The sequence below is a fragment of the Theropithecus gelada genome, chromosome 14 (assembly GCF_003255815.1).
Source record: "Theropithecus gelada isolate Dixy chromosome 14, Tgel_1.0, whole genome shotgun sequence".
NCBI classification, from domain to species: domain Eukaryota; kingdom Metazoa; phylum Chordata; class Mammalia; order Primates; family Cercopithecidae; genus Theropithecus; species Theropithecus gelada.
The window spans coordinates 122,764,804-122,789,745 of NC_037682.1; the positions used below are offsets into that span (position 1 = coordinate 122,764,804).

Below are 24,942 nucleotides of genomic sequence, written 5' to 3' on the forward strand. Positions count from 1 at the left end.
GCCTCCGGAGTAGCTGGGACTACAGGCACGTGCCACCACACCCAGTTAATTTTTGTATTTTTAGTAGAGATGGGGTTTCACCATGTTGGCCAGGATGGTCTCAATCTCCTGACCTCATGATCTGCCTGCCTTGGCCTCCCAAAGTCCTGGGATTACAGGCATGAGCCACTGCGCCCGGCCCCAAAATTTTAGATTTTAAGACATCCAATCTTTAAAATGACTCTTTAGTGAAGTGGAGAACAAAGGGAGATACCCGCTGAAATTCTGGTAATGTTTAGAAGGGCCACTTCCTGACACATGGCAGCCACTTGAAGCAGTTGGTCAGGCTGGATAAACAGTGCTAAGCAGGCAACATGGAGCCTCACAGGCGTGAAGGTGTGGGAAGCAAGCTCTAGCTTGTGAAGACCACCAGGAACCTGACTCCCAGGCGTCCTCCACACAGTAGAGAGTCAAGGCACTGTGAAGTTGAGTCAGTATTTCATTCTGGAAACTGGAGAGAGATTCAGATAGTTGCTTGTCAAAAGAATAACAATTTGGGGAAGTGGGAGAACTGACTTTGAAACAGATGAAACAATTTAAAACTCCAATAAACTCAGGTATCACTCTGGAATTAATGGAGGACAAATTGGATCTGCTGTTAAGTTAAATACCCATCTGCTTGCATCCCTGGAGCCCATAAATTTGTGGGGCTAATTAGTTGTTGCCATCCTTAGAGCAGCAGGGGGCTAACCACGTTCCCTGGAGTTTTGCTACAGACATGGCCCATTCCCTGATGCCTGTCCAGATACCAGAGCTATAGGGGAAGGAACAGAAATGGGGTTGGCCCAACCTGGGGTCATCCAAAAAGTTTGGAGGACATAGTGACATCACCCATGTCCTCATCTTAACCTTTCTGAGAGATGGAGTTGAGGAATCTCTAAACCAATTTAAATTTCACCCACTATTTTTTTTTTCATTACTACAACAAACATTGCTTTTTTCTCATCTATCCAATTATCGTCCTGTCTTCTCCTCAGTCCCCCTCTGCTACCTGACTTGACTCCTCTAAAAGCAATTCTCTCTGTGCCTAAAACGTGAAGCCTTAATATAGGCTCTTCAGCATAATCGCTTCTTAATTAAGTCAGGCTATGGCTCCGTTTCCCAGAATCGTTTCCAGAGGGCTTAATTTTACTTCTGCTCAGAATTAATATTTTACATTCTACACTTAAAAGAAACAAAAAAGAATGAAAAAAAAAAAAACCTCAAGAAGAGGGGAATAAGAAAATGGTTGAGGGGAAAAGAGAGATCATATTTCAATTCCTATCACAGAAGCATCCAAGCTCCTGTCGCTATTTTCAGCAAGTAACACTCAATTTGTGACATTCACTTTAGCAAAACAAAGCATGGATCAAGGTAATTAAATGGCACAGCTCAGAGTGAATTAAGGGATGATTCTATCAACAGGAGACTCCTGCTGATATGGCACTTTCTGTGTGCCTGCTTTGTTCTGGCCGTGCCAGTCGTGACCCAGGGGGGCTGTGGGAAGCCTGCTGATGGTTCCAGCACATGGTGTACCCGGGTGTGCATGGAGCAGCCCAGTACGAGCACTGTGTACTCGTCATGTCAGTAGAAGACCCAGGGGATGAAGGCTGTTAGTGGCATTCAGGCCCCTTCCTCAAGAGCTGGCCAACTATTGTCCTTTGCCCTGGACCAGTAGTCCCTAGGGGCTCTCCTCTCCTCCCTCTCTCTCTCTCTCTCTCTCTCTCTCTGGTGTGTCGCACAGAAGCTTATGCATACATTTATCCTGAGATGGCAGTGAACCTAATCTTCTAGAGGGAAGTGCAGGACCCCTGGTCCTACTGAACCACCCTGTCTATCATCCATTCAGCCATGTAAAAAATACGCACTGACTTCCTACTATGTGCTGTCTGGTTGCTGGAGCTACAATAACACAGTGTGGAAACATGTGCTGCCATTACCGAATCTGCAGATCTGTGGGTCACAGAATACAGGGCCAGGCTGCCACTTGGACAAACTCAGTAATGCAAGAGAGTTGTAAAAGAAGACTGAGAGGTCTGCAGACATGAGACCAGAGGTGTGTCCTGAGGGTGCACGCTGCCCAACATGGGTTCTGGTTTGGATTTTGGCAGTATGGGCATAATCATGTATGCACAGGCATTCTGAACTTCTTTGATCATCATTCATTATAAGAAGACTTCTGCAGAATCTCACAGGAGAATACAGAGTGGTGTCAGGGGAATGGATTCAGAGGCCGTGGAGCTGGAACTCTGGTGGTGTGGCTTTGGCTAAATGTGCAGGAGGTTGCATGCAGCTTCCCCGAGAGGTTCCTTCCCTTCATCTTCAGCTTTCCCTCCTCTCTGCCTCCTAGCTGAGAGTGATACTATCTTTGGGGGAGGGGCAAAGAGACAAGGGAGGTTGAAGATGCTCAGAGGGACCCATTAGACTATCTGTTTACCTACTCATGTGGAATACACGAATATATGTGATTATACCTGAACTTCTGGTTCCAGTGGCCGTGGTTGACAAGCTGCATCCTAGGACCTGCGACCGGTGCTGCCCCAGGGTGTTTCCCATTCTGTTCTTTTGATTATTAGCCAGATAGTCCCATCAGTCCAGTCTCATGGCCAACAAACAGCACCAACAAAGGGGGGTTTCTGCTACTTAGCCTGCTCTTGCTGAGGGACTGCCCAAATTCATTACTCGCCCCAGAAATTTATTTTCTAAATACCGTATAAGATAACAATGCAGTATACCAGCAGGAATTGAGAAATCCTTTCATATGTGGATTTTCTTCATCACGGTATATAACTCTTAGAAACATACTTATGATAAGGGGCTTAGGTTATAGAATTTCTCAATTTCCTTCCCTAAATATTTTATCAACATCATGAATTTTAAGAATGAAAGATACTTTTTTTTTTCCTTTGGCCAATTTGGGTAAGAAGGGAAATTAGCTTTTTTTCCCCCCTAAAAAAAAGAATTTAGGATGCTGGCAGTGAGCCTATGTAGGTTCAGGTGTTTTATAAGGGGAACTAGAATCTCTTTGTTTATCTCATTTGGTTCTACTTGCTACCAAACTCCACCAAGTGCTTCTTCGACAGCAGGCAGGCTCACAGCGTTGCCAAGCGTGTGCTCTGTCAAGCTTCCCTGGGTCCAGGTTTGGGGGTCTCTGTACCCTGTGTCCACATAAAAATGTACCACAGATTGAGCCCTGACCAGGCTCTAGGCCCTATTTTAAGTGTATTATTTATAGTAAGTATACCTCACAATAATCACATGAGGTCAATAATATTATTAACCATTTTATAGTTAGGAAAATTGAGGCATAGAGAAGTAAAGTCACCACCCTGAGGCGATAAGAAAGTAGCAGGATTTAGTTTTAATGACAAGGTCCTGCACTTGAAAACCATATGAGACTGCTGCTTTGTGAGGCCTTCCCTGTAAGAGGGGTCTCCTTTCTCCTCGCCGTGCCTTTGCTCTTCCCAGCCTTTCTGTAATGGGCTCAGTCCTCCTGAGTCAGATACCAGTGGCTGAGGAGAGAGCAGGGGCAGCAGACAGGCTGGGGAAAGGAGTGAAAGGACATTGCCTTTCAATCTCATCCATCACCTTCAGACCTATATGCTAAATAGGGAAAGGAGTTCTGGGTATTAACCAAACCACAGGAAATCTATTCCTTCCCCTCAAGTGAAATCTTACTCTTTCACAGATACTAGTTTTAAAAATTCACCTCTTCTATGAAGCCTTCATCTAAATATGTACTTTGGCATTCTTCTAGTTCTTATGCATTTATGTCCATTTTTTTACTCATTAGTACATTGTATCTTTTAAAAGATGTGTGTATATATGTTTTTTGTCTTCTCCATTTGATTGGAAGTTCTCCTTGGGAGTGTCAAATGTTCTGTCTTTCATACTTCTTTCAATGGGATCTTGGATAGATCTGTGGACACGGGGTTACATGGAGCATATGGAATGGATGCACAGCTAATGTTGGGGTTGAATCAAGACCTTAACATCACTCCATGCCATCAGAAACGTTCATGCTGTTTGGCCTTTGCAAAGTGAGATACCAAGGCTTAGATTCTAACCATGAAACTGAAGTATGAAACCTAATATCAAGCTTAGCTACAGACATGTCGGTACTGAGCACAGGTGTGAAAGGTTTAGAAACCACATGTATGGGCATAGTTAGCACATAGATATTGATAAGAGGATAAGCCCATTTCATGGGCAGGCTTCAAAGGCAAATATGCAATTGATCATCTAAGACAGGGTCAGCAAACTGTGCCCGTGGGCTCGATCTGACCCATTGCTTCTTTTTATAAATAAAATGTCATAAAAACACAGCCACACTCATTCTTTTTCATAGGGTCTGTGGTTGCTGTCATGAGACAACAGCAGAGCTGAATAGCTGAATCAGAGAATACAGGGCCCGCTAGCCTAAAGATCTACTACCTGGCCCTTTTCTCTATTTCTATTTTTGATGCGTATAAAGAAGAAAGTAGATCCTTTCTTCAAAACTCACAAAGAAAAAAAATTGCTACAAGTCCAACTTTCTTCCCCAGGCCTTAACCCATTTATTTTCTCTTCTACTAGTATCAATTTGAAAAGGAGATCCCACAAACTTCTGTTTCTGCAAGTCAATTATTTCTTTAGAATATTCAGTGCCATGGTCTATTTATATGCAGATTTTAGATGAAGTTCCAGATTTTTTATTGTGCTCTACCTTTTTAGAGGACATTTTAGCATAAGTGGTACTAAAATTTTTTGTGTATTGTCTCACACTTAGAATCATTTTTTTTCAAATCCCTGTGATTTAGCCAGGAACTTCTAGGGAGACGTAATAACCATCAGATACCTCCAACAGAAATGTATAGTGGGGAACTGAGAAAAAAATGAACTCTAAAGGGGGTTTCAATCTCAGCTTTATCAACATTTGGAGTTTTGTTCCAATTTTAACCTACTATTCCCAGTGAGACATATTTCCTGGTTTTCAGTATTGATTTTTATATTATAGAAGACATACAAGGACGTGCTCACTATTTCTGGGCCACATTCACACTACAAAGTGCTTGCTAAAGAGCATGTAAAGCTCTAGGTCCAGAATTAAATGTGGACAGAACACGCAAAAGGGGAGATTAAAATAATGCGCTGCCTTGCAGGGCTCCCAGGCCTTCGGCTGTGTGTGAAAAGTTTCCTCTTCGTACCCCAGCTGTACCACCTGATAACTCGGGGTTAACTCATCTTAAATCCCACGTGTTTTATCAGTGGGATTATATCCCCCACCAACTTTCCTTAACTAAAGGTCAAGTGGATCAAGTGGATCGTGGAGAGGGGTCCAGAAATAGCAAGGCAAGTCCTGGAGACTCGGAAGCATTTGATGCAGGGAAAATAGGAGCCCTGAGCAAAGAAAGAAATTCAGAGCTTACTTCAGACTTGAAAGTCCCACCATCAAGTATTTTTGTAACTGCACGGATGGACATCAATAGGTGATTAGAGAGTGCTGGGCATGGAACAGTGCATCTCTAACCTTTGAGGATGGCTTCACAATGGGCAGCCCCACACTGTCTGTGGGCTACTCTGTAAAATATTGTGGAAGGAGGTCATCTGGGGAGCCCCTTAGCAAGGAAGGGTACCCTGAAGAAGGGCCAGTGATGAGGAAAACTTGGGGTTGTGCAATCTGACATACAATGAGCTTCACAGCCTGCCACATATTTTTTATATTTTACCTCATTTGATTCTTGCCAACGTTGTGAATTCTATAAATCAGGTCCATTTAATAAATGAGAGAATTAAGCCTTAGCAGAGTTAAACAATTTTTCCAAAATTATATGGTTTGTAAATGATGGAACTGGGGTATAAATTCATATGTGATTTTTATATTCTACCATGCTGGGTCAAAATACTACTGCCCCAAGATTTTTCAGGGACCCAAGACAGAAGAAAATGTTGATGTATGTGTACTTTATAGATCCGTTTTCTTTAACTATCCAGAAAGGATAGTCTTTTTGTTAACTTTTATTTTGGGTTCAGGGGCACATGTGCAGGTTTGTAATATAGGTAAACTCGTGCCATGGGGGTTTGTTGAACAGATTATTTTGTCACCTAGGTGACAAAGCCTAGCACCCAGTAGTTATTTTCTTCTGCTCCTCTTTCTCCTCTCACCCTACACCTCCTGATAGGCCCCAGTGTCTGTGGTTCCCTTCTTTGTGTACATGGGTTCTCATCACTTAGCTCCCACTTATCAGTGAGAAAATTGGTGTTTGGTTGTCTGTTCCTGCATTAGTTTGTTAAGGATGATGGCCTCCAGCTCCAACCATGTTATCGCAAAGGATATGATTTTGTTCTTTTTCATGGCTGCGTAGTATTCCGTTGTATGTACCATGTTTTCTTTATCTAGTCTACCATTGATTCCATGTCTTTGCTATTGTGAGTGGTGCTGGAATGAACACGCATGTGAATATGTCTTTTTTTTTTTTTTTGAGACAGAGTTTCGCTCTTGTTGCCCAGGCTGGAGTGCAATGGCGTCATCATGGCTCACCACAACCTCCGCCTCCCAGGTTCAAGCAATTCTCTTTCCTTAGTCTCCTGAGTAGCTGGGATTGCAGGGATGCACCACCATGTCTGGCTAATTTTGTATTTTTAGTAGAGACGGGGTTTCTCCATGTTGGTCAGGCTGGTCTTGAACTCCCAACCTCAGGTGATCCGCCCGCCTTGGCCTCCCAAAGTGCTGGGATTACAGGTGTGAGCCACTGCACCCGGCTGCATGTGCACGTGTCTTTATGATAGAATGATTTATATTCCTCTGGGTATATATATACCCAGTAGTGGGATTGCTGGGTCAAATGGTAGTTTTGTTTTCAGCTCTTTGAGGAATTGCCACACTGCTTTTCACAATGTTTGAACTAATTTACACTCCCACCAATAGTGTATAAGTGTTCCATTTTCTCCCCAACCTCACCAGCATTTATTTTTTGAATTTTAATAATAGCCATTCTGACTGGCATGAGATGATATCTCATTGTGCTTTAGAAATGATTATTTTAATTCTTACTTCAGGTAATTCCTTTAGGCATATATTGTATCCTGTGACAAGTACAGCTTCAGACTTAGTTTCTTGTGGTAACATATATTCTTACAAACCCCACGTCTTTGTAATACCAACATGACTTAATTATTCATACTACAAAAAGAGAGGCAGTACCAATAAGTGGATGGTGGGATGTAAGCTATTGTCACACTCTTGTTTCCTCACTATACTTATTAAATGGTGGGAAGATATAGAAACTAACACATATTGCATATTTCTCTGGGAGGCATTTTTAAGGAATATTTCGGAACTGCTTTTGGTGGCACATCCAGAAAGAAGACATAGAAGAATAAAAACCACCCAGGGTTACATGAATTCAAAGGTAAAGTAAGGACTTGACAAAGAGCAAAGCATGAGCCCAAGAGAAAAGCAGGTCCCCTGAGGTCTCCTGATGTTGTGCCCATGTTGTTCCTCTCATCGAGCATCATGGCAGGTGCACGGGGAAAGGTTGGTCACTCGAACAACCACGTTTGTACAGATAATCACTGGTGCTCAAGCCATAACATTGTAGTGGAAGATGGTAAGTTCAGATCAAGTGATACCTTTCCCCAAATCCTAAGCAATAATGATAGTAATTAAAACACTGTGCGTGGCACCAATGAATGGTAAGCAGGGGATTTACTTACATCAATTAAATCTAAAAGCCATTACTTTGATAATCATATCCAAGTAAAGGGTAGAAAGGGCACCACGGTGTGTCCAGATACAGAATGCAGTGTCTGTTTATGCATATCGGGGAGGGAGTGTGGGAATAAGTATTGAACGGGATAAAAAGTAGTCTGAACATTCCCAAGCCCTTTCCATTATCTGGAGAGAGCTCCACTATTCATAATCCTAAAATGCACGGGCTGATAATTGCCTTAATCACCAGAGAAACATGGCTGAGATGTACTGAAATAAGCCATAAAACTCATTACAAGATAACAAGATTCTATCTATTCTCCGAGGTCACACTAGAGTTCCATAAGGTCAAGGAGTTAATCACCTCGTTCAGTAGAAGCACCGTAGATAAGAAACTCTGTACGTGTGTGTGTGTGTGTGTGTTGGGGTGAGGGGTGCATGTAGTTTAAGCCTTTCTAGGTTCTAAGCCAATACACATGGTGACCAGATAGGTGAAAGGGAAGTGGATGATAGTCCATGAATAACCAATAATTTTGTGCTTTTTTTTTTCTTAACTTTTGGGGTAAACACTTCTTGTATGCTAGTAATTGTTAAATAGGCTTATTTTGCAAAGTTAGCATTTCCTAGACTGACCCTCTTCCCACCTTATGATCTATTCAATTCTAATGACTTGCCCACCGGTCATCAGCGGTGCCAGGGCTGTGGCTCTAGACTTTGAGCAGACACACTTCTTTCCCGTTGGTCTGATGAAGCACACCACAGACAGTTACACAGGAAGGAAGCTTAGGCATCACCCTTCTCACTGCCTCGGCTTTCTGCAGGAGGGAACAAGGCCCAGGGAGGTGTAATGCTGTCTAACACTACACAGACTATTCATAGTATAGCAGGACCGTGAGGCAGTCTCAGGTACCATTTCACTAAGACACCGTATTCTCTGATAGGCAATTCTGGAAGCAAATGCTCTTTCTGGAAGATGAAATCTCTGGATTCCCCAGTGATTCTAAAACCAATGCCCTCCTAAATTTGGGGGGCACATCCTCACAGGTGTGCTAGTCAAAAGGTGTGACCATAGAGTCACATTGGTTCACTGTGGTGAGGGACCATCGCCTCTCCCACATTGCTGTCCTCATTGGATGATGTTGGTCTGCATTCGTCTTCTCTTCTCTGCCAGACCTCTGCTCCAACATGGTTCCTCACTCTTTGCCAGAGCTTCTGAAAGTCCAGTCTGGCCTTCAGATCTTGACTTCCCTGGGTTCTCAGTAAAGACTATTTTACCATGAAAAACAGTAAAAATAACAAGACTGCTGAGAAGATGTTTATGAAGATAAAATGAGATTACGTGCCTGGCTCACAGAAAGTTCTCATTAAACAACCATCATCATCATCATCATCATCATCATCATCATCATCGTCTATGTAAGAAGGGCTCTGTTGAGGAATATAAGAACACTAATTTACTATTTCTTATGTTGCTGTGGCCTCACTAGAGGAAATGAGCTTAAACTACATCAGAAAAAAAAATACCAAATTTTAAAAAATTACTGGGGAAATTCTGTTATATAATTTCAAGAAAATATGGAGAAACCTCTTGGCCTCCTCCTTCTTCAGGGGTTGGTAAATGAGTCATTGTTTGGAGACTGGGTGACTCCAGTGCAAGCTCCACATGTTTTCCAGGCATTTAGATACTATTAGTCTTCAATAAGTTACATATAAATTTAATCTACTGACCAAGATTTCTAGTTTTTTGCTCAGTTCTTGGTTCTTGGTGCATGTGGTTTACAAATATGTAGATACGAAAGACCAAGAATGCTGTCATTTTTAGCTGAGTGAACAACAAACCCTAGATCCTGACTTTTGCAACTACCGACTGTTCTCAAAAGTATTTTTTTAAGTTTACTTTGTAAAAACAATTTAAATTAAGCTCTTCAAATATGCATTTGTTGAGGATTTACTTTGACAGATACTGTGTAGGTGGTTATTGCAGAATTAATCCTCAGTAAATGTTTTTAATAATCATTTGATTTTCATTTAACACACAGTAACCACCACATAAATTCTAGTTGTGTATAGCTAGTCGAAAAACAAGTTGAATAAATACCAACCAGTTATTAAAAACATTTATTGAGAATTAGCTACTCATTGTTATCTGCATTCAAATCAATTGCACATCTTCCATAGTAAACTTTAAGCAAGATTCCCCGGCAGATGCTGTGGAATAAAGCTCATTCACCAGCATTGGTAGGATTCTTGGACATACATTCCGCTCAGGACTAGTACATTTAAATCTTTGTCTCCTAGGCTGGGGATGAAAAGATCATAAAGGCCAGGCGAGGTGGCTCACACCCATAATCCCAGCACTTTGGGAGGCCGAGGCAGGCAGATCATGAGGTCAAGGGATCAAGACCATCCTGGCCAACATGGTGAAACCCCGTCTTTTACTAAAAATACAAAAATTAGCTGGGCTTGGTGACACACGCCTGGAGTCCCAGCTACTTGGCAGGCTGAGGCAGGAGAATTGCTTGAACCCTGGAGGCGGAGGTCGCAATGAGCTGAGATCACGTCACTACACTACAGTCTGGCGACAAAGCAAGACTGTCCCCCCGCCCGCCCAAAGAAAAAGAAAAGAAAAAAAATAATAAAAAGCAAAATGGATTCCACTCAAGGGGAGGCTTAGGTCAGCTCATCAGCTGTGCTGTTCTGAGGTCAGGGAACAGTTAAATACAGGCCCAGGCAGCCTGAGTGGCCCCCAGCAGAGCTGCTCTTTGTCCTGGAAGCAGACACTCTCCCATCAGAATGCTTAGAATACGGACACGGGATTGGGGGCGTGTCACTCGAGTTCTAGACTTATGAGTTAACAACTTGTGACCTTAAGAAAATGACAGCCTTCCCAATATCCATCTCTTCTTGTGTAAAATGGAAGTGGAAAAGAAGACTGACCCCATAAGGCTTCTGTGAGGATCAAATATCCTAAGAATGGACCTAAAGGACTTTGCACACGCAGCAGCACCTGAATAGAGACAAGATCATTGTGGTTTTTTTCTATGAGAAAAAGCTTGAGATAACACTCACAGTTCCTAATGAGGCTTCCTTGGCAACCAGATATATTTACTGGGAAAATCGGTGTACTCAGATTTCCAGTGGCCTCAAACAGGAACAAAGCAAGGTGGTGCCCCGGGCCTGGTTCCCTTCGCCTGGGCCCCAGACCCACGCACAACTGACAGAAGAACAAGAGGCCGCAGCGGCCCAGGCTCACCTCCTGACATGATCCACTCACTCTCACGGCTGATGTTTTTGGAAGATTGCTGCTCAGCACCGTTGTCAAACACGTAGCAGCCCAACGTGGGGCAAGACAGCAGCTGGCTCACCCTACCTGTGGACAGAGGCAGAGCGGGTTCTGGAGTGGGCAGGGAGATTTGTCAGCATCTGGACTGTGACTGGTCCAGCATACTCTCCCCTGCCTGTTGGGCAGCGGGACTCAGACCTGCTTTCTCAATGAAAAACAAGCAAACCGGTGAGAATGGGCACAATAGGCTTGCTCCCCGCTGCAGCAGGGCAGGAATCTGAGCAAGTCAAGGCATTCCAGGCCCTCCGATCAGGAAGTGCACCCGGGCACAGGTGGCCGTGAGTGGCAGTCACTCTGTCTTCAGAAAGCCACTTGGAATGCAACTTGCGCGATTGCCTTCATCCTTTACTGCCCTGCCAGACTGTTTACTGGAGCAACCTTATTACTGATCTCCTAAACATCTCCATAAAACCCACAGATCACAGACTGTAGCATGATTACAGCCACCACCCTATCTGACGAGCTGCTGCAATTTCTCCCAGGGACTGGATGAAGCAGGCCTCCTTCACCAGGTTCCCATGGGTGTGCCCTGTGTGGACCACAGAGCCAGCTCCAGAAAGGAGAAGGCAGGAAAGAAGAGACCTCAGTCCTTCCTTTATAGTCTCCCCTTCTTAGGGATCTTTTTATTTGAAGTTATCTTTTTTTTTTTTCTTCCTTTGTTCTTTCAGTCTCACAAGTCTCCCTCCACCTGCTGTCTCTCTTAGCCTTCAGAAACAGATGTGGCCCACTGGAAAGACAACCTCACTTGCTTCCAACCTTGCTTCCACGGGAGGACTGACATCAGCCGGAGGGCCCTGGGGGAGGGGAAGGCTCAGGCCTCGCTGGCTGCAGCTGCGGAAGAAACCTCTGATGAATTTCAAAACCTGCCTTTGCTTTGGATGTGATCAGCAGTCACAGTGGGGCCTCTGTGTTTTACTATATGAACAAGCTCAGAGGGAGGGAGAAAATGCAGCCCCCTGGCTCTGCCTCTCCCCTGGCACAGTGGCTGAGTGGAGGGCAATCCTCATCTGTGCAAGTGTGGGATGTTTAGCAGGATGCAAAAGTGGAGCCTGCTTGCTGCTCCTACCCGAGTGCCTGGAGCTGAGAGTGTGGGGCACCTCTGTGTGGGGTCCTGGGGGGGCTTCCAGTATGAGAACACAGGTGGGACCACACCAAAGCACCCCCTCAGAGGGCTCCACTCGCGGCCTCTTTTCTAGCCTGTCCTTTGGAGGAGTGGCTTTCAGAATGACCAGGATGCACTGGTGATAATAGGGCTGTAAATTATATAATTTCATGCAAGTGAAATTCCTGTCTCAGGTTGTTACAGCCTCCAGCCTTATCAGAAAAGTGGGCAGGTGCTCATTGAAGGTGTTTGTTCAATATTTGTCGATGAAGCTCAACAATAGCTTCCTCTGCATCGGCAACAATGTCACTGTCTCTTGGCTTCCCTGCCCGTCAGATGGAGAGTTCATTCATTGATTAATTCAGCAGACGGCTCTCATGTGCACAGGACTGTAACCGGTGATAGTGGGAGAAGAAAACCTTGTTCCTCTCTTCAGGAGGAGGTTTGGTGAGATTGTAGGGTTCATTTTTAAAGGCACAAAGTCAGAATCCTCTGGCAGCAGGAGAGGCAGGAAGAAGGGATGTCATCTGCCTTTCCTTTCAGTGGTTGAAGCCACTTTCGCCTAAGGCTTCCTTTCCAGACGCAGCCCTAGAATGTCAAGGAAAAGCCAGGTGACCCATCCACCCCCACCACCAAAGGCAGAGCTGGTGTCCTTCTGTGTGTCCCAGGTAAGCCTGGGAGGAGGTGAGAGGACCTCACAGCCACAAAAACTACAGTTGTAGTAAGAAGTAACTCCTCCAGTCCCAACAGGTTTTTTTTTTTTTTTTTTTCCCGGGAGTCTCAGGGTCCGTCTAATGCAGAGCTTCTCAGAGTCTGGTATCTGCCAATAGCAGTGGCATCGCCCAGTCTTACAGTTGGGTGTGTGTCTCCTCCGAATCTCATGCTGAAATGTGACCCCCAAGGTTGGAGGTGAGGCCCGGTGGGAGGTGTTTGGGTCACGGGAGCGGATCCCTCAAGAGTGGCTTGGTGGGGTTCTGGCAGTAATGAGTGAGTTCTGGCTCTGTCAGTTCACATAAGATCTGGTTGTTAGAAAGAGCCTGGCACCTCCTACACTGGCTCTTGTTCCCTCTCTCACCATGTGACACACCCACTCCCCTTGCCTTTCGCCGTGAGTGGAAGCTCCCTGAGGCCTCACCAGAAGCTGGCATTGGAGCCATGCTACTTATACAGCCTGCAGAACTGTGAGCCAAATAAACCTCTTTTCTTTATAAATTACCCAGTCTCAAGTATTCTTTTATAGCAATGCAAAATGGATTAATCCACCCAGCTACTCAGAAATGAAAAATCTCAGGCCACATGGAAATGTACTCAATTGGAAACGCTGGGCCTGGGGCTCGCACCTGTGTTTTACCTCGCCCCCTCCTGGTCCTCAGGCACGCTCGAGCACACTGCTTTCCATATTGGGCTGCATGTTGGAATCACTTAGAGAGTTTGTAGAAGCAGAAGTGCGGCCGGGCGCGGTGGCTCAAGCCTGTAATCCCAGCACTTTGGGAGGCCAAGATGGGCGGATCACGAGGTCAGGAGATCAAGACCATCCTGGCTAACACAGTGAAACCCCGTCTCTACTAAAAAATACAAAAAACTAACCGGGCGAGGTGGTGGGCGCCTGTAGTCCAGCTACTCGGGAGGCTAAGGCAGGAGAACGGCGAGAACCCGGGAGGCGGAGCTTGCAGTGAGCTGAGATCCAGCCACTGCACTCCAGCCTGGGCGACAGAGCCAGACTCCGTCTCAAAAAAAAAAAAAGAAGTGCAGGGTCCCACTCTCAAGGATTCTGAGGTGATTGGGTTGGGATACAACTTGGGCATGCGGGTTTTTCAAGTCTTCTGAAGTCATTCTTGTGTGCAGACAAAGCTGAGAACTACTGGCTTAGGATCTGATAGCTCAGCTGTTAAGAAAAGGGGGGCTCCCATCCTTACCCTACACCAGAGTTATCCTTTGTGTTTTCTGGAATTCTTAGCAATTTCCAGATACTTGCTCCATCATCCAGGAGAAGATACTAATTAGTAGAATTTAATCTGGTACCTTCCTCCTTCCTCTTTGGAGACACCTCATAGAAAAACAGGAAACCTGAAACAAGGCAAGGTCAGCAACAACCTCTGGGCCTTCCAGAAACACAAAGAAGTCTCTGGCTTGGTTGTTTCTGTGCAGAGGGCTGCTCTCAGCTGCTTTGCTGTAAAAGACACAGATGGGAGGCTGTGGGCTCAGCCTGCTGGTGGGGTGGGACCACAGACCCTGTTGAGTCCATACCCCACTCAGGAGTGGTGGAGAAAGGAGGGTGGGCTGGCAGGGAGGACAGTTGAGATTCCCTAGATGTTTAGCACATTGTTCTGTCTGACTGTGGAAATTAATAAATATGCTCACTGGAATGAAAAGAAAAATCTCCTGCCCTGCCAAGCTCCATGTGAGGCAATGAAGGGGAAGGAAAAGTGCTGCTCAGAGGAACTCTAGTCTCCACTGGAAGACTCAGAGCAGCATAGAAGCAGTGCCATTCTGAAATGCTGGGACCAAATCCATTGCACATCTGGGCACTTGCCCCGTTCCACCATTGAACCTGTGCCTTAGGTCCCGGGAGGACCTCCTCCCTCAGCCTGGGAAGGAATGGGAGGGCAGATGAGGAACAGCCTAAATCAGTAGTCAGTTATCTCTGCTTCTCCTTTATTTCCCTCAAATCCACCAGATCCTCGCCTGCCATTTTCCTGGGCCTCAGTATTCCCACCAGCGAAGTGTTAGTGCCAGACCTCACACTCTAGGGCATAGAGGAGACGTGGGTAGGTAAAGGGAGAAGGCTTTGCATTCCAGCAGTGTTTTATGCAAGGAAAGAAAAGACCACAGGAAAAAAAGTGAAGAGATTCGTCTCCATACCACCACCATCCCAGTTAGGCGGGTGGCTGGAGAAAAGATTTTAAATCCACCCACATAGTCTTTTAAAAAGACTTGCCTAAAAATACTGCACCTCTAGATGACCCCACTTCATTTCTCCCCCTAAAAAGACACAGAAGCAACTCTCCCTTTCTTTTCCTTCCTGTGATGCAGCATGGGCTGTGAGGAGGCACTTCTGAATCCAGTGAAGAACTGCAGGCAGTGAGGAACCATCCTCCCAACCGCATGGATAGACTTGGGACTTGACATAGGTCCTTGACACATGCTAAGGAGAAGGAGTTGGAGGCTTGGCCACCTGTAGCCTGTGTCACAGATATACTGCTGCGGGTCACAGGAGGCAGAGCTCCTACTGATGGGTTTTGCGGTTCAGTTTGGACAAAGGAGGAGGGCGGGGCATGAGAGCCGGGGAGGAGGAGGAAGGAGCACTACCTGGTTCTGCTCCTGCGTGCTGAGCCCTGGCTTTTTCACCCTGTTTTCCTTTTCTTGGAGGCCCAAAAGTCTTCAGAGAGGGTGTTTGAGACAGAGCTCGTCTAGGTCCGAGTCTGGAGTAGGTATGGAACTGTCACTATAAACACTTCCCAAGGAGATAACCCGCTTCTGCAGAAAGCACTTGAACTACACGTGGAATCTGTTCTTTTCAGGTTTGACCGAGCCCTCTGTGCTCCGTGAGCCACCGTGGTGGTCTGGCACTGCTGCTCAGTTCTCAGAGGCTGAGAAGTGTCCCTGGCTCTGGGACCGAGGGGGTTAACGGAGTGCTTCTCTGCACTCACTGTTAGCGGGAGGATGGCCGGCCTGGAGAAGGACAAGCTCTTCAGATGAAACCGTCTTTGAGCAGTTGAGCTGTTTCCACTTGTGGTTTTACAATGGCCCTATAAAGACCAGCCAAAAAAAAAAGAAAAAAAAAAGTCTTCGAAAAGGGTCAGGCGAGGGGACCCTTGAGTGGAGGCCCAGCATCAAGCCAGCACTGGCCCAGTCTGAGAGTTAGCTGCTATCTAGGGTCCTGAGTCCTTTGGAGAGGCAAGCATCTGAGGCCAGCCTTGGATTTGGGAAAGGTCAGTGGGCAATTCCATCGCAGAAGAACTCTGCAGTGCAAGAAGGGGAAAAATAAGGCAAGCTTTCCCTGGCGTGGAAGAGTAAAGGGCAGAGGGTGGACCAGTGCTTTTAATGCTGCATGTCATCAGGCAGCTGCTCGCAAAGGGCCAGCCTCTTCTTGGAAGTTTTTGTTGGTGGTCTCCACCAATTCCAGTTTGTTTTTCCTTTGTATTATTCTTAGCACCAAAATAGAAGACACTTCTCCCGTGTCTCCTCAGAGCACCCCATGCCTACCTCTGTTTTGTCAATAGGATGCTATATTACAGCTCAGCGTCTCGTCATCTGTGTGCCTCGCCAGGACGTAAGGAGGCAGGCGTCATATCTCTTATCTCTGGAGTCTCAGCACTATCTCAGCATATCGCAGTAGTGTGCATAAGACCCACAATCTCTCATCTGCAAATTCCACATTCACAAAGGTCTGGAAACCTCGAGCTTTCTTTCAACTCATTTTGCAGAAAACCCTGGGCTAGATGTTGTCAGGGTTGCAAAGTCAAAATGTAGAAGCAGAGTGGGAACAGCAGACTCAAATACATGGCGAAACAGAACAGAACCACCGGGCAAGGCTGGCAGCAAGCTGCTGAGTATGAGGGGAAGAGTGAGGCGTGAGTGACACATTCTGAGATGAGCTCTGAAGAGACCTGAGGGGCCAGGTGGCACTTAAGCTGGGTTTAAATTGTAGATAAAGGGGTGGGGTGGGGAGATAATCGTGGGACAGCATGGTTTTCTATTTCCCTTACTTTTTATAGACATATTGCTCTCTTTCCATTAAGCTTTCAATCTCTCCCAGGGCTAGGATCTTAGTCCCGTTTCTTACATTCTGTCCACTGTACACAGAAAATGCAGTCATCTCTCAGAATGTTCCCATTCAATAAGAAATTATTCTGGGACTTACACACAGAATGTGCTTGAGAAGATTTTCTTGAATGAATAAGAACTTAAGGGCCTGTAATTTGTTTTCATTCATAAACTTTATTTTTGGAGCAGTTTTAGGTTCCAGTAAAATAAGAGGAAAATACAGAGTATTCTCATAGACCCCTTTTCCCACTGCCCCACAGCCTCCCCAACTGTTGACATTCCACACCCACGTGGTGCAGCTCTTACACCAACCTACATGGACGCGTCATTATGTGGATGCCCGTTTGTCCTTGCATTCTCTCTTATTCAAGAGTAACAGAGGAGGCAGACGAGGACGGCTTGTCTTGCTCTGATTCAGCGGCCTCTCTTTCCTCCCCCTACTTAGAGGTTCCCGGTCTGCAGAGAAACTTGCCCAGACGCAAAGCCACAGAGCAGAGACAGCAGGATCACAAGCTTTAAAAGGTGTAAGCAGCTGGACGCGATGGCTCATGCCTGTAATTCCAGCACTTTGGCAGGCTGAGGTGGGCAGATCACCAGAGGTTAGGAGTTAGAGAACAGCCTGGACAGCATGGCAAAACCCTGTCTCTACTAATAATACAAAAAATTAGCTGGGCGTAGTGGCAGGCGCTTGTAATCCCAGCTACTCGGGAGGCTGAGGCACGAGAATCGCTTGAACCCGGGCATCAGAGGTTGGCAGTGAGCTGATATCGCACCACTGCACTCCCTGGGCGGCAGAGTGAGACTCCAAAAAGAAGAAAAAAATAGATGTAAGCACCGAGAAGGCAGAGAGCGCTTCCCTGTGCAATAGAGGGAGACATGTAGGCATAGATATTAAAGATGGAAAAGACCTCTGGGATCAGTTCCCTCCCTCAGGGTCCAGAGCCAGGGAAGTATTCACGGAACTGCTGCCTCTGATGTCTCATTGACTGACCGCAGTCAAAACCACACATTTTTCACCAGCTCCCAGGGCAGCTGAGGCCAAGTGATCTCTTCTCCCATGAGTGTGGCCTCAAGAACAGAGGTACTGACGCCACCAGCCCCTTGAAGTGTTTTGTTCTTTACAGTTTGAAAAGCACATTTAAAGTATCGTTGCAGCTTCACCACACCCTAGTGTGCAGGGTGCTTCGGGGTCTTCAAATCTCACAGGTGAGCGAGCTTCAGGGAGCGAGGCGATAGCCCTTCATCGCACTGGGTGAGGGAGTTGAGCCAGACCCTGTATACTGAGCCCTCAGCCCAGGCTTTCTGTAGGGCATGGTGGGTGGATCATTGACTTCAGGGTCCTCTGTCCACTGCTTGTGATAATATCAGATCAATTGTATTTAGTTTAACATTCATAATGAGAAAAAAAGTAGTCATCCTCCTGAAGTATGGTGTTTTAATTTATGTATTGCAAGAAATATTTCTGAGTCAAATACTGTTAGGAAAAGTTTAAGCATAGATGTTTACCTCGAACCCTCTCCAAGTCTTCAATATACTAATGTGATCAGGATGCAATATTTGACCGTAATTCCGTTTCTGGCAGAGCATCTTGATTGGGGGATGCAGCAACAGAATTGGGGGACATATGGCTGCTTTTCTCTCCAGGGCTCAGCTCTGAGCTGTCCTCCACAGAGGGTCTCATAGGAGCTTGGAGGAGGAAAGATGGAAAACTGAAATCTCCAAGAATAGGCTAAAAGGAACTGAGTTATTCAGGCATAATAAGAAGAAGACACTAGCAGGACATTGAAGTCAATTTTCCAATATGTGAGCATGTGAAGGATCCACTACATAGCGTGGTGGGTGAGGGGCTGTTCTTGCAAGTTGAATGCTCAGAGCCTGGCTTCCCTTCAGCCAACAGGACAGAAGCGAATCAGTCGGCCTCAAGGAGCTTGCTGCATGAAGACAGGGAGCCTCTGGGGCCAGGAGCCAGGCAAGGCAGGGACTCAGCATCTCAGGGTTCTCAAAGGGTCCCACAGGACTCAGGTGGACCAGTTTGCATCCTGTACTGAGACAGGGGCCTGAACACAATGACCCATTCAGGTGGTTGTTGGCCTCAGGGTGCTGCAATAACGAGATTTTCTGTAGAAGCAGGTCTGAAAGACAGATGCTGCAGGATGAAGTGGGGGATGGAGACCTTGGGTGAATTCATTCACACCCAAACCAGGGCCGGGGGTGAGGGTGAGGGAGGGAGAGAGGAGGAAGACTCAGAGCAGAGTCATTTGAAAGAGCCCTGAAGCCACCGGGTGGAAAGTCACCCTGCGGGGAGCTGACCTTCCTCCCTCCTCCCGAGAGGCTCCAGCCAGCGCTGACCCTGGGTCTTAGCTCTGTGGCCTGTGAGAAAAGAGGCAAAAACCAGCTCCTCGTGCCTCGAAACCTTGCTGCCAACATCTGAGGGCAGGCCTTGATCTCTGGGTCTGTGCACCCCCCCTTATTCCTTCCCGACCTTTCATCCATGAAGCTGGGACAGATGATGTGGGGCTAGGGTGGTGAAGAGGGACGGGGGATGCAAAGAAACAAAAGGAAAATCATGAAGGGAGACTGGGCCCTGGGGATGGGTTACTTGCAAAATCCTGAGTTTCATTAAATATAGAAAGGTAGGATGAAAAAATAATATTCACTCATTGTTACAGTTTCAAAGTCGGAAGCTGGCCTTGATTTCAAAGAACTTGTGTGTAATGTGATGCATGGCTTTCTCTTCTGTCTCTTTTTATAGGTAAGTGACATTTCATTCTGCTCATCCCCAAGGCAAAGTTGGATGTTTTTAAAGTGGAAAAAAAAATGAGCGGAAAAAGAAACGGGGAAGGTGGGAAGAGGTGGAAGTGGAAGGGCACAGGTAGGTGCATACTCAATTCTTCCTCTTTTGCACGGACTGGTGGGGGGTCTTCCCCCCAGATTCGGTGGAGAATCCTTTCCTCAGGACGGAAGGTCCAGACGGTGACTGTGGCTGTTGAGATGATGATGGCTTTGCTCTTTGAAAGGGGTTTGTCTTGTGACACAATGGCCAGCACTTTTGCTAAGAAGTCTTTCCTGGGTGAAGTTTCAAGTCAGAAAGGATTTGAGGTTTTGCACCCTAATGCTATGTGTCAGCTACATTGCTGTGAGTAGGGCCTAGAGGAAGTAGGGAGAAATGTTCTGGATTAAAACATTCCAGGAAGGAAAATCAAGAACAAGGAAGGATGTCATTCCTGACATGGTCAGGCAGAAAATGGTTTGGAAATTTCTGAACAGAAAGGAGGTTTGTGGGAAAACTGAGATCTTGTACATTAAGAATTTTTTACTTAATTTTATGGTCTGTCCAACTACTGTCAATGTATTTTTCTATTCCTGCCTGGTCGCAGAGGCTGAAACATCACTTATTTTCTCTTTAGCATGAGGCAGAGTAGCTTTCTAAAGGAGCTGGGGGCTGGTTTGTCATTGTAGTCACTGTACCTTTTCTTGGTCAGTCAAGAAAGGCGTTTTGAAGTTCCAGACTAGTTTTGACTTTCTACTGCTCTTAAATATAATTGCTTTCCCCTAAGAGTAGAGTGAAAATGCTCTTTTTTTCCACCTGTGAGTTGCCAACAACCCACTGATATAATTGACTGATGGCTCTGTCCCACATGTGTTTGTTATTTTCTTTGAGAGAGAGAGAAACGTAAACCATTCTATTTAACAGTCTATAAATCCAGACCGGAAACATAAAACTCAATTCAATAAAAATATTGAACATACTCAGTTTTATCTTATGTCCAATTAAAGGAGATCAACAGAATGAAGTGGGGGCTGGGTTAGCAGAAAGGGGAAAAAGACAAAAACAATTTCAACTGTATCTAAGGCCTCAGAGGAAATGCTCTCGCACACACACGAGAGATAAATCTATAGGCTTCGGAAATCTTCGAAAGAGACAAAAATACTAGAGTTTGTTCCTGAAAGTGTATAATTCTATTTCTATCATTTGAATACACAGATGTTCTTTAAATCTTCTTTCCCTTTTCACAAAGAGGGGGCATAAAAGAAAACTCAAAACCCAGCTTCCCCCTCTAAATTAGGAAAAGTGTCACCGTATGTTGAAAATCACAAAGCGTCTTTTTTCATGATGCCATGTCCCCGTCCTGTGGTCTTTCATTTCCTCCGAAGACACTGTGACTCATGTCAGATTTACACGGCTGCAGACACACCTGGGAATGCTTCTTGGTATTTGCCATGCATAATGGGGAAAATTAAGCTGCCATGTATCTGGCTCCTAGCCCGAGCAAGGGCTGTGCACCACCCCCAACCTGCTTTGAAAGGGAAGAAGATCTACAACCAGGAAGCACTCCTAGAAGCTGCCCAACATGGCAATAAGAAAGTGGGTTCTTAGCCACGTGGCTTCCTGCAGTCCCTCTGCCACTGCCAAGGCCTGTGGATCAAGGCTGATGGAGTCACTGATTTAGCGGGAACATTCGTGTCTTTTTGAGTGTGTTCACAGAATAAGGGCTGCAACATAATTCCTCCCTGGTCTTGAGGTCCTCCCTTTTCTGCATAGGGTAGGCATTGCGTGGATGAAAAGGGACGGCCTTCCCTCCTGGCTCCCTGTGGACCTCAGAGCTTGCCTTGTCAGCTCGTGGCAGGGAACGCTGAGGGGCCCAGCTTATTGTGATGGATGAAGGCAGTCCCTCAGAATTTCCCATTAATAAGGAGGTAATAGAGTATATGTTAATTTTACAAGAACATTTTCCACAGAGTATATAAGTACACGGGATATATTTGAATAGTTTTAATATGCTATGATTCTCGGAACCATGGGAATGAAATTCTATTTGCACCTACCTAATAAACAACACATTCCCCAGCACTACTGGGCCCTGGTGGAATAAGAAGACAAAGGGTCGTGTTTACACGCACACCCCCCCCAACACACAAACGCTGGCACGTGCTCATACACACATTCATATTCTTACATGCATACTCACAGAACTGCAATTGTGCCTTTGAAAGGTGACAAGGAGCAAAGACATTTTTTCAGAATTAGAGCTGGCCTCTCAGTGTTGTTTACCCAGATACATGTGTCCTGTTTCGTCACCCTCATCGCTCACCAAACGCCTGGCCCCGTCGCTGTGTTTAACTTCACAGCTTGGCTGCTGAATGCGCCAGGCTCTTCATTTGCTTGGAATCCATCGATCTGGCCGTCTCCCTAGTGCCAGTGCCCCAGGTTGGCACAGTTAATCATCTTGGGTCCAACATTGATCTCTGTCACTCCATTCCTCTCTCTGCCTCGGGTCCTGAGGCTTTCCTTGACCCCTCTGTCTGTCTGCAGCGGGGGCCGGGCCACTGAGACGGTTTCTGTTTCTCAGCTCTGGTTCTCTAGCTTTGAGGGAGCAGCAGTGAGTGTGAGGGGGACTGTGTGCACCACTACTAGCAGAGATGGAAACAAAGAAATGTGTGGTCTTCAATAGCAAGTCACACCCTTGCCAGCCCTGGCAAAGCCGGCTTTGAGGACTGAGGATTGCTGGGATTCCCTCTCTCTCTTTGGACAAGGATGTTTTTGTAATCTTTTTTTTTTTTTTTTTTTTTTTTTTAGCTAAGCCTTACTAAGAGTCAGACACCTTACTAAACAATACACACAGACACACACAGATTTATCTTATTTTCAAAGCAATTCTATGATACTGGTTTTATCATCCTCTTCTTACAAACAAGGAAATCCAGACTTAAAGCGATGAGATTATTTGCCCAAGGTCACTTGACCTTGAAGCTTGAATTAGAACTTGTGTCTATCTGACTACAGTATTTGTGCACTTAACTGCTTTGGGATGAAAATCCTATCCCAAAAGAGCAGAGGGTGACAGGAAAGGAAAGTCTCTGGACCACCCTGGGCTTGCTCCCCTCTAGCTTTGCAGATCAACCAAACTCTTGACTGCTAGGCCTCTCTGGACAGGGCTCCAGTGGAGCCAGCACAGGCAGGTGACAAAGAGCCGGGCCCAGATTTAGAAGAACCCAGTTTGAGACCTGCATCTGTTACCAATTTGCTGTGTGCCCTTGGGCAATTTATTAAATTCTCTGAACCTCTCAACATGAGGACAGAAGCATGTCAGTGTAATACTGTATAAGCTTAACTGGAGACCAAGTACCTGTAAAAGGATGCTCTGACAATATTTAATAATTATCATTACTTGAAAAATCCCCTTTCACCATGGCCTTCCAAATTTCTGAATCTAGTTCTTGATTTTTCTAATGAGGTCTAGAATTTTTGCCAACGCAAGGAACAGTTCTTGGCAGCTTTCTGCATCTTCACTTCCTTTCAATACCAGGCCTAGTGGAGAGCAAAATTAGCCTGCCAATCACTCAGAGGCGTATGGGCCCCAGGAAATTAAATTCCCTCTCTCTCCAGCTGTCTATCCCCAGTGCCAGGTACCAAATGAACACGCGCCATACGTTGCAGTTCCCGTGTCTTCTTCTTCCTATATGTTAATTTGATAATTTTAGTAAAATAAACCAAGTAGATTTGAGATGTAGTTCATTATCCCCAAAGTCAAGAGATTATAGAATGCCGTTAGTCAGAAGGGGACCACTGCTCTCTTCTGCTGATTTTTTTTTTTTTTAAGATTTTAATATTTCCTTTTTCCAGCAACATTTAAAAGCCACTCTTTTACATCTGTTGCCATCCTTTAATGACAGACAGAATAAAGGTACGATTGTTACTCAGAGAAGCTAAACAAAGGGACTAGGATCACTTGGCACATCCTCGTGTGTGCCTGACTTTGAACTCCTGGAGCCCATATCCTCCGCGCCTCTGTTGGGCACCAGAGACAGGACCCACAGAACTGCTTCCTGCAGCCACGGATGGGTACCCAACAAGCCTTAGGGAGAACCGTGCTCTAAATGCCATCTGTGTTTGCCAGTGGCATTCACGCGTTCCCTCCTGTCCCTCAGGGAAATTAAGAAGGGATCTCCTCTCAAGGCTGACACCTGGAGACAGCGGCTTCCTGTTACCCATCCTTCCCACGCCTCATCTCTGGAGTGAGTTATCTTAATCCTGACATTTGCCCAGTCATTCAGAATGTAAACCTTTTTGTACTACAGGGTAAAAAATATTTTGGGTAAACAGTGATTGCATTGATGTGAAAAGCCAAGTAGAGATCCCTGGTAAGGGAAGGATAAAGAGCTTTGTCCATACTGTTTGGTCACTGTTATGGGCTGAACAGGATCTTTCCAAAATTTACATGTTGAAGTCCTGACCTCCAGTAATTCAGAAGGTGACTGTATTGGGAGATACTTAAAGAGGTGATTAGGGCAAAAAGAGGTCATCTGGCTGGGCCCGAATCCAACATGACTGATGTCCTTATAGAAAGCGATGGGGACACAGCACACAGGGAGGAGAGTTCATGCGAAGACACAGAAAGAAGGCGACCATTTGCAAGAGATGCCTGAGAGGAAACTGATGCTGCCGACATACTGATCTTGAACTTCTAACCTGCAGAGTGCAAGGAAATAAATCTCTGTTGCCTAAGCTACCCAGTCTAGGGTATTTTGTGACGGCAGCCCTAGCAAACTAAAAAAGTCACAAAATGCATCCATCTAGACTCAGTCCCAATGTCTGGGAACAAGCAGAACTGGCCGTCAGCCTCGGAAAGGAGGCAGGCTTCCGAGACAAATTCCCGCCCCACCGTATTTTGCCTGACTTTTGTCAGTTTCCCATGTTGATCTCCAGTTTCCTTATCTGTGCGCTGGGTATGATATATATCTCAATGCTGTTTTGAAAATTAATTGAGATAAGGAATAATAAATAGTTTAAGACACACATTGCTCAATATCCAGTTTTGCTAACTCTATTTCTCTTAATGGTCATAGGAATAAAAACATACAGTAAATGTGACATTGTACTGTGTAGTCTATACTAGGCTACATATTCACTAAGGTCACTGCATCAGTCTGGAGTATTTTTTTCTCCTGGTAATTGGAGACAACACATCTGTTCTGAGGCTTCAGTGCCCAGGGCTACTGAATTCCTCAACCTATGGTCCA

General features: G+C 45.6%; 1 protein-coding gene across 6 annotated transcripts in view; it reads left to right on the top strand.

Annotated features, from left to right (window-relative positions):
- NTM (neurotrimin) overlaps positions 1-24,942 on the top strand; it is a 964,342-nt gene that overhangs the window by 269,930 nt on the left and 669,470 nt on the right. For 2 of the 6 annotated variants that reach the window (XM_025356801.1, XM_025356803.1), the window contains exon 2: positions 19,673-19,792. The exons of the other annotated variants lie outside the window; for them this stretch is intronic. In XM_025356801.1, the coding sequence (XP_025212586.1) occupies positions 19,738-19,792 (55 nt within the window). In that variant the 5' untranslated portion in view covers positions 19,673-19,737. The remainder of the gene's footprint in view (positions 1-19,672; positions 19,793-24,942) is intronic. 6 annotated transcript variants of the gene reach the window in all.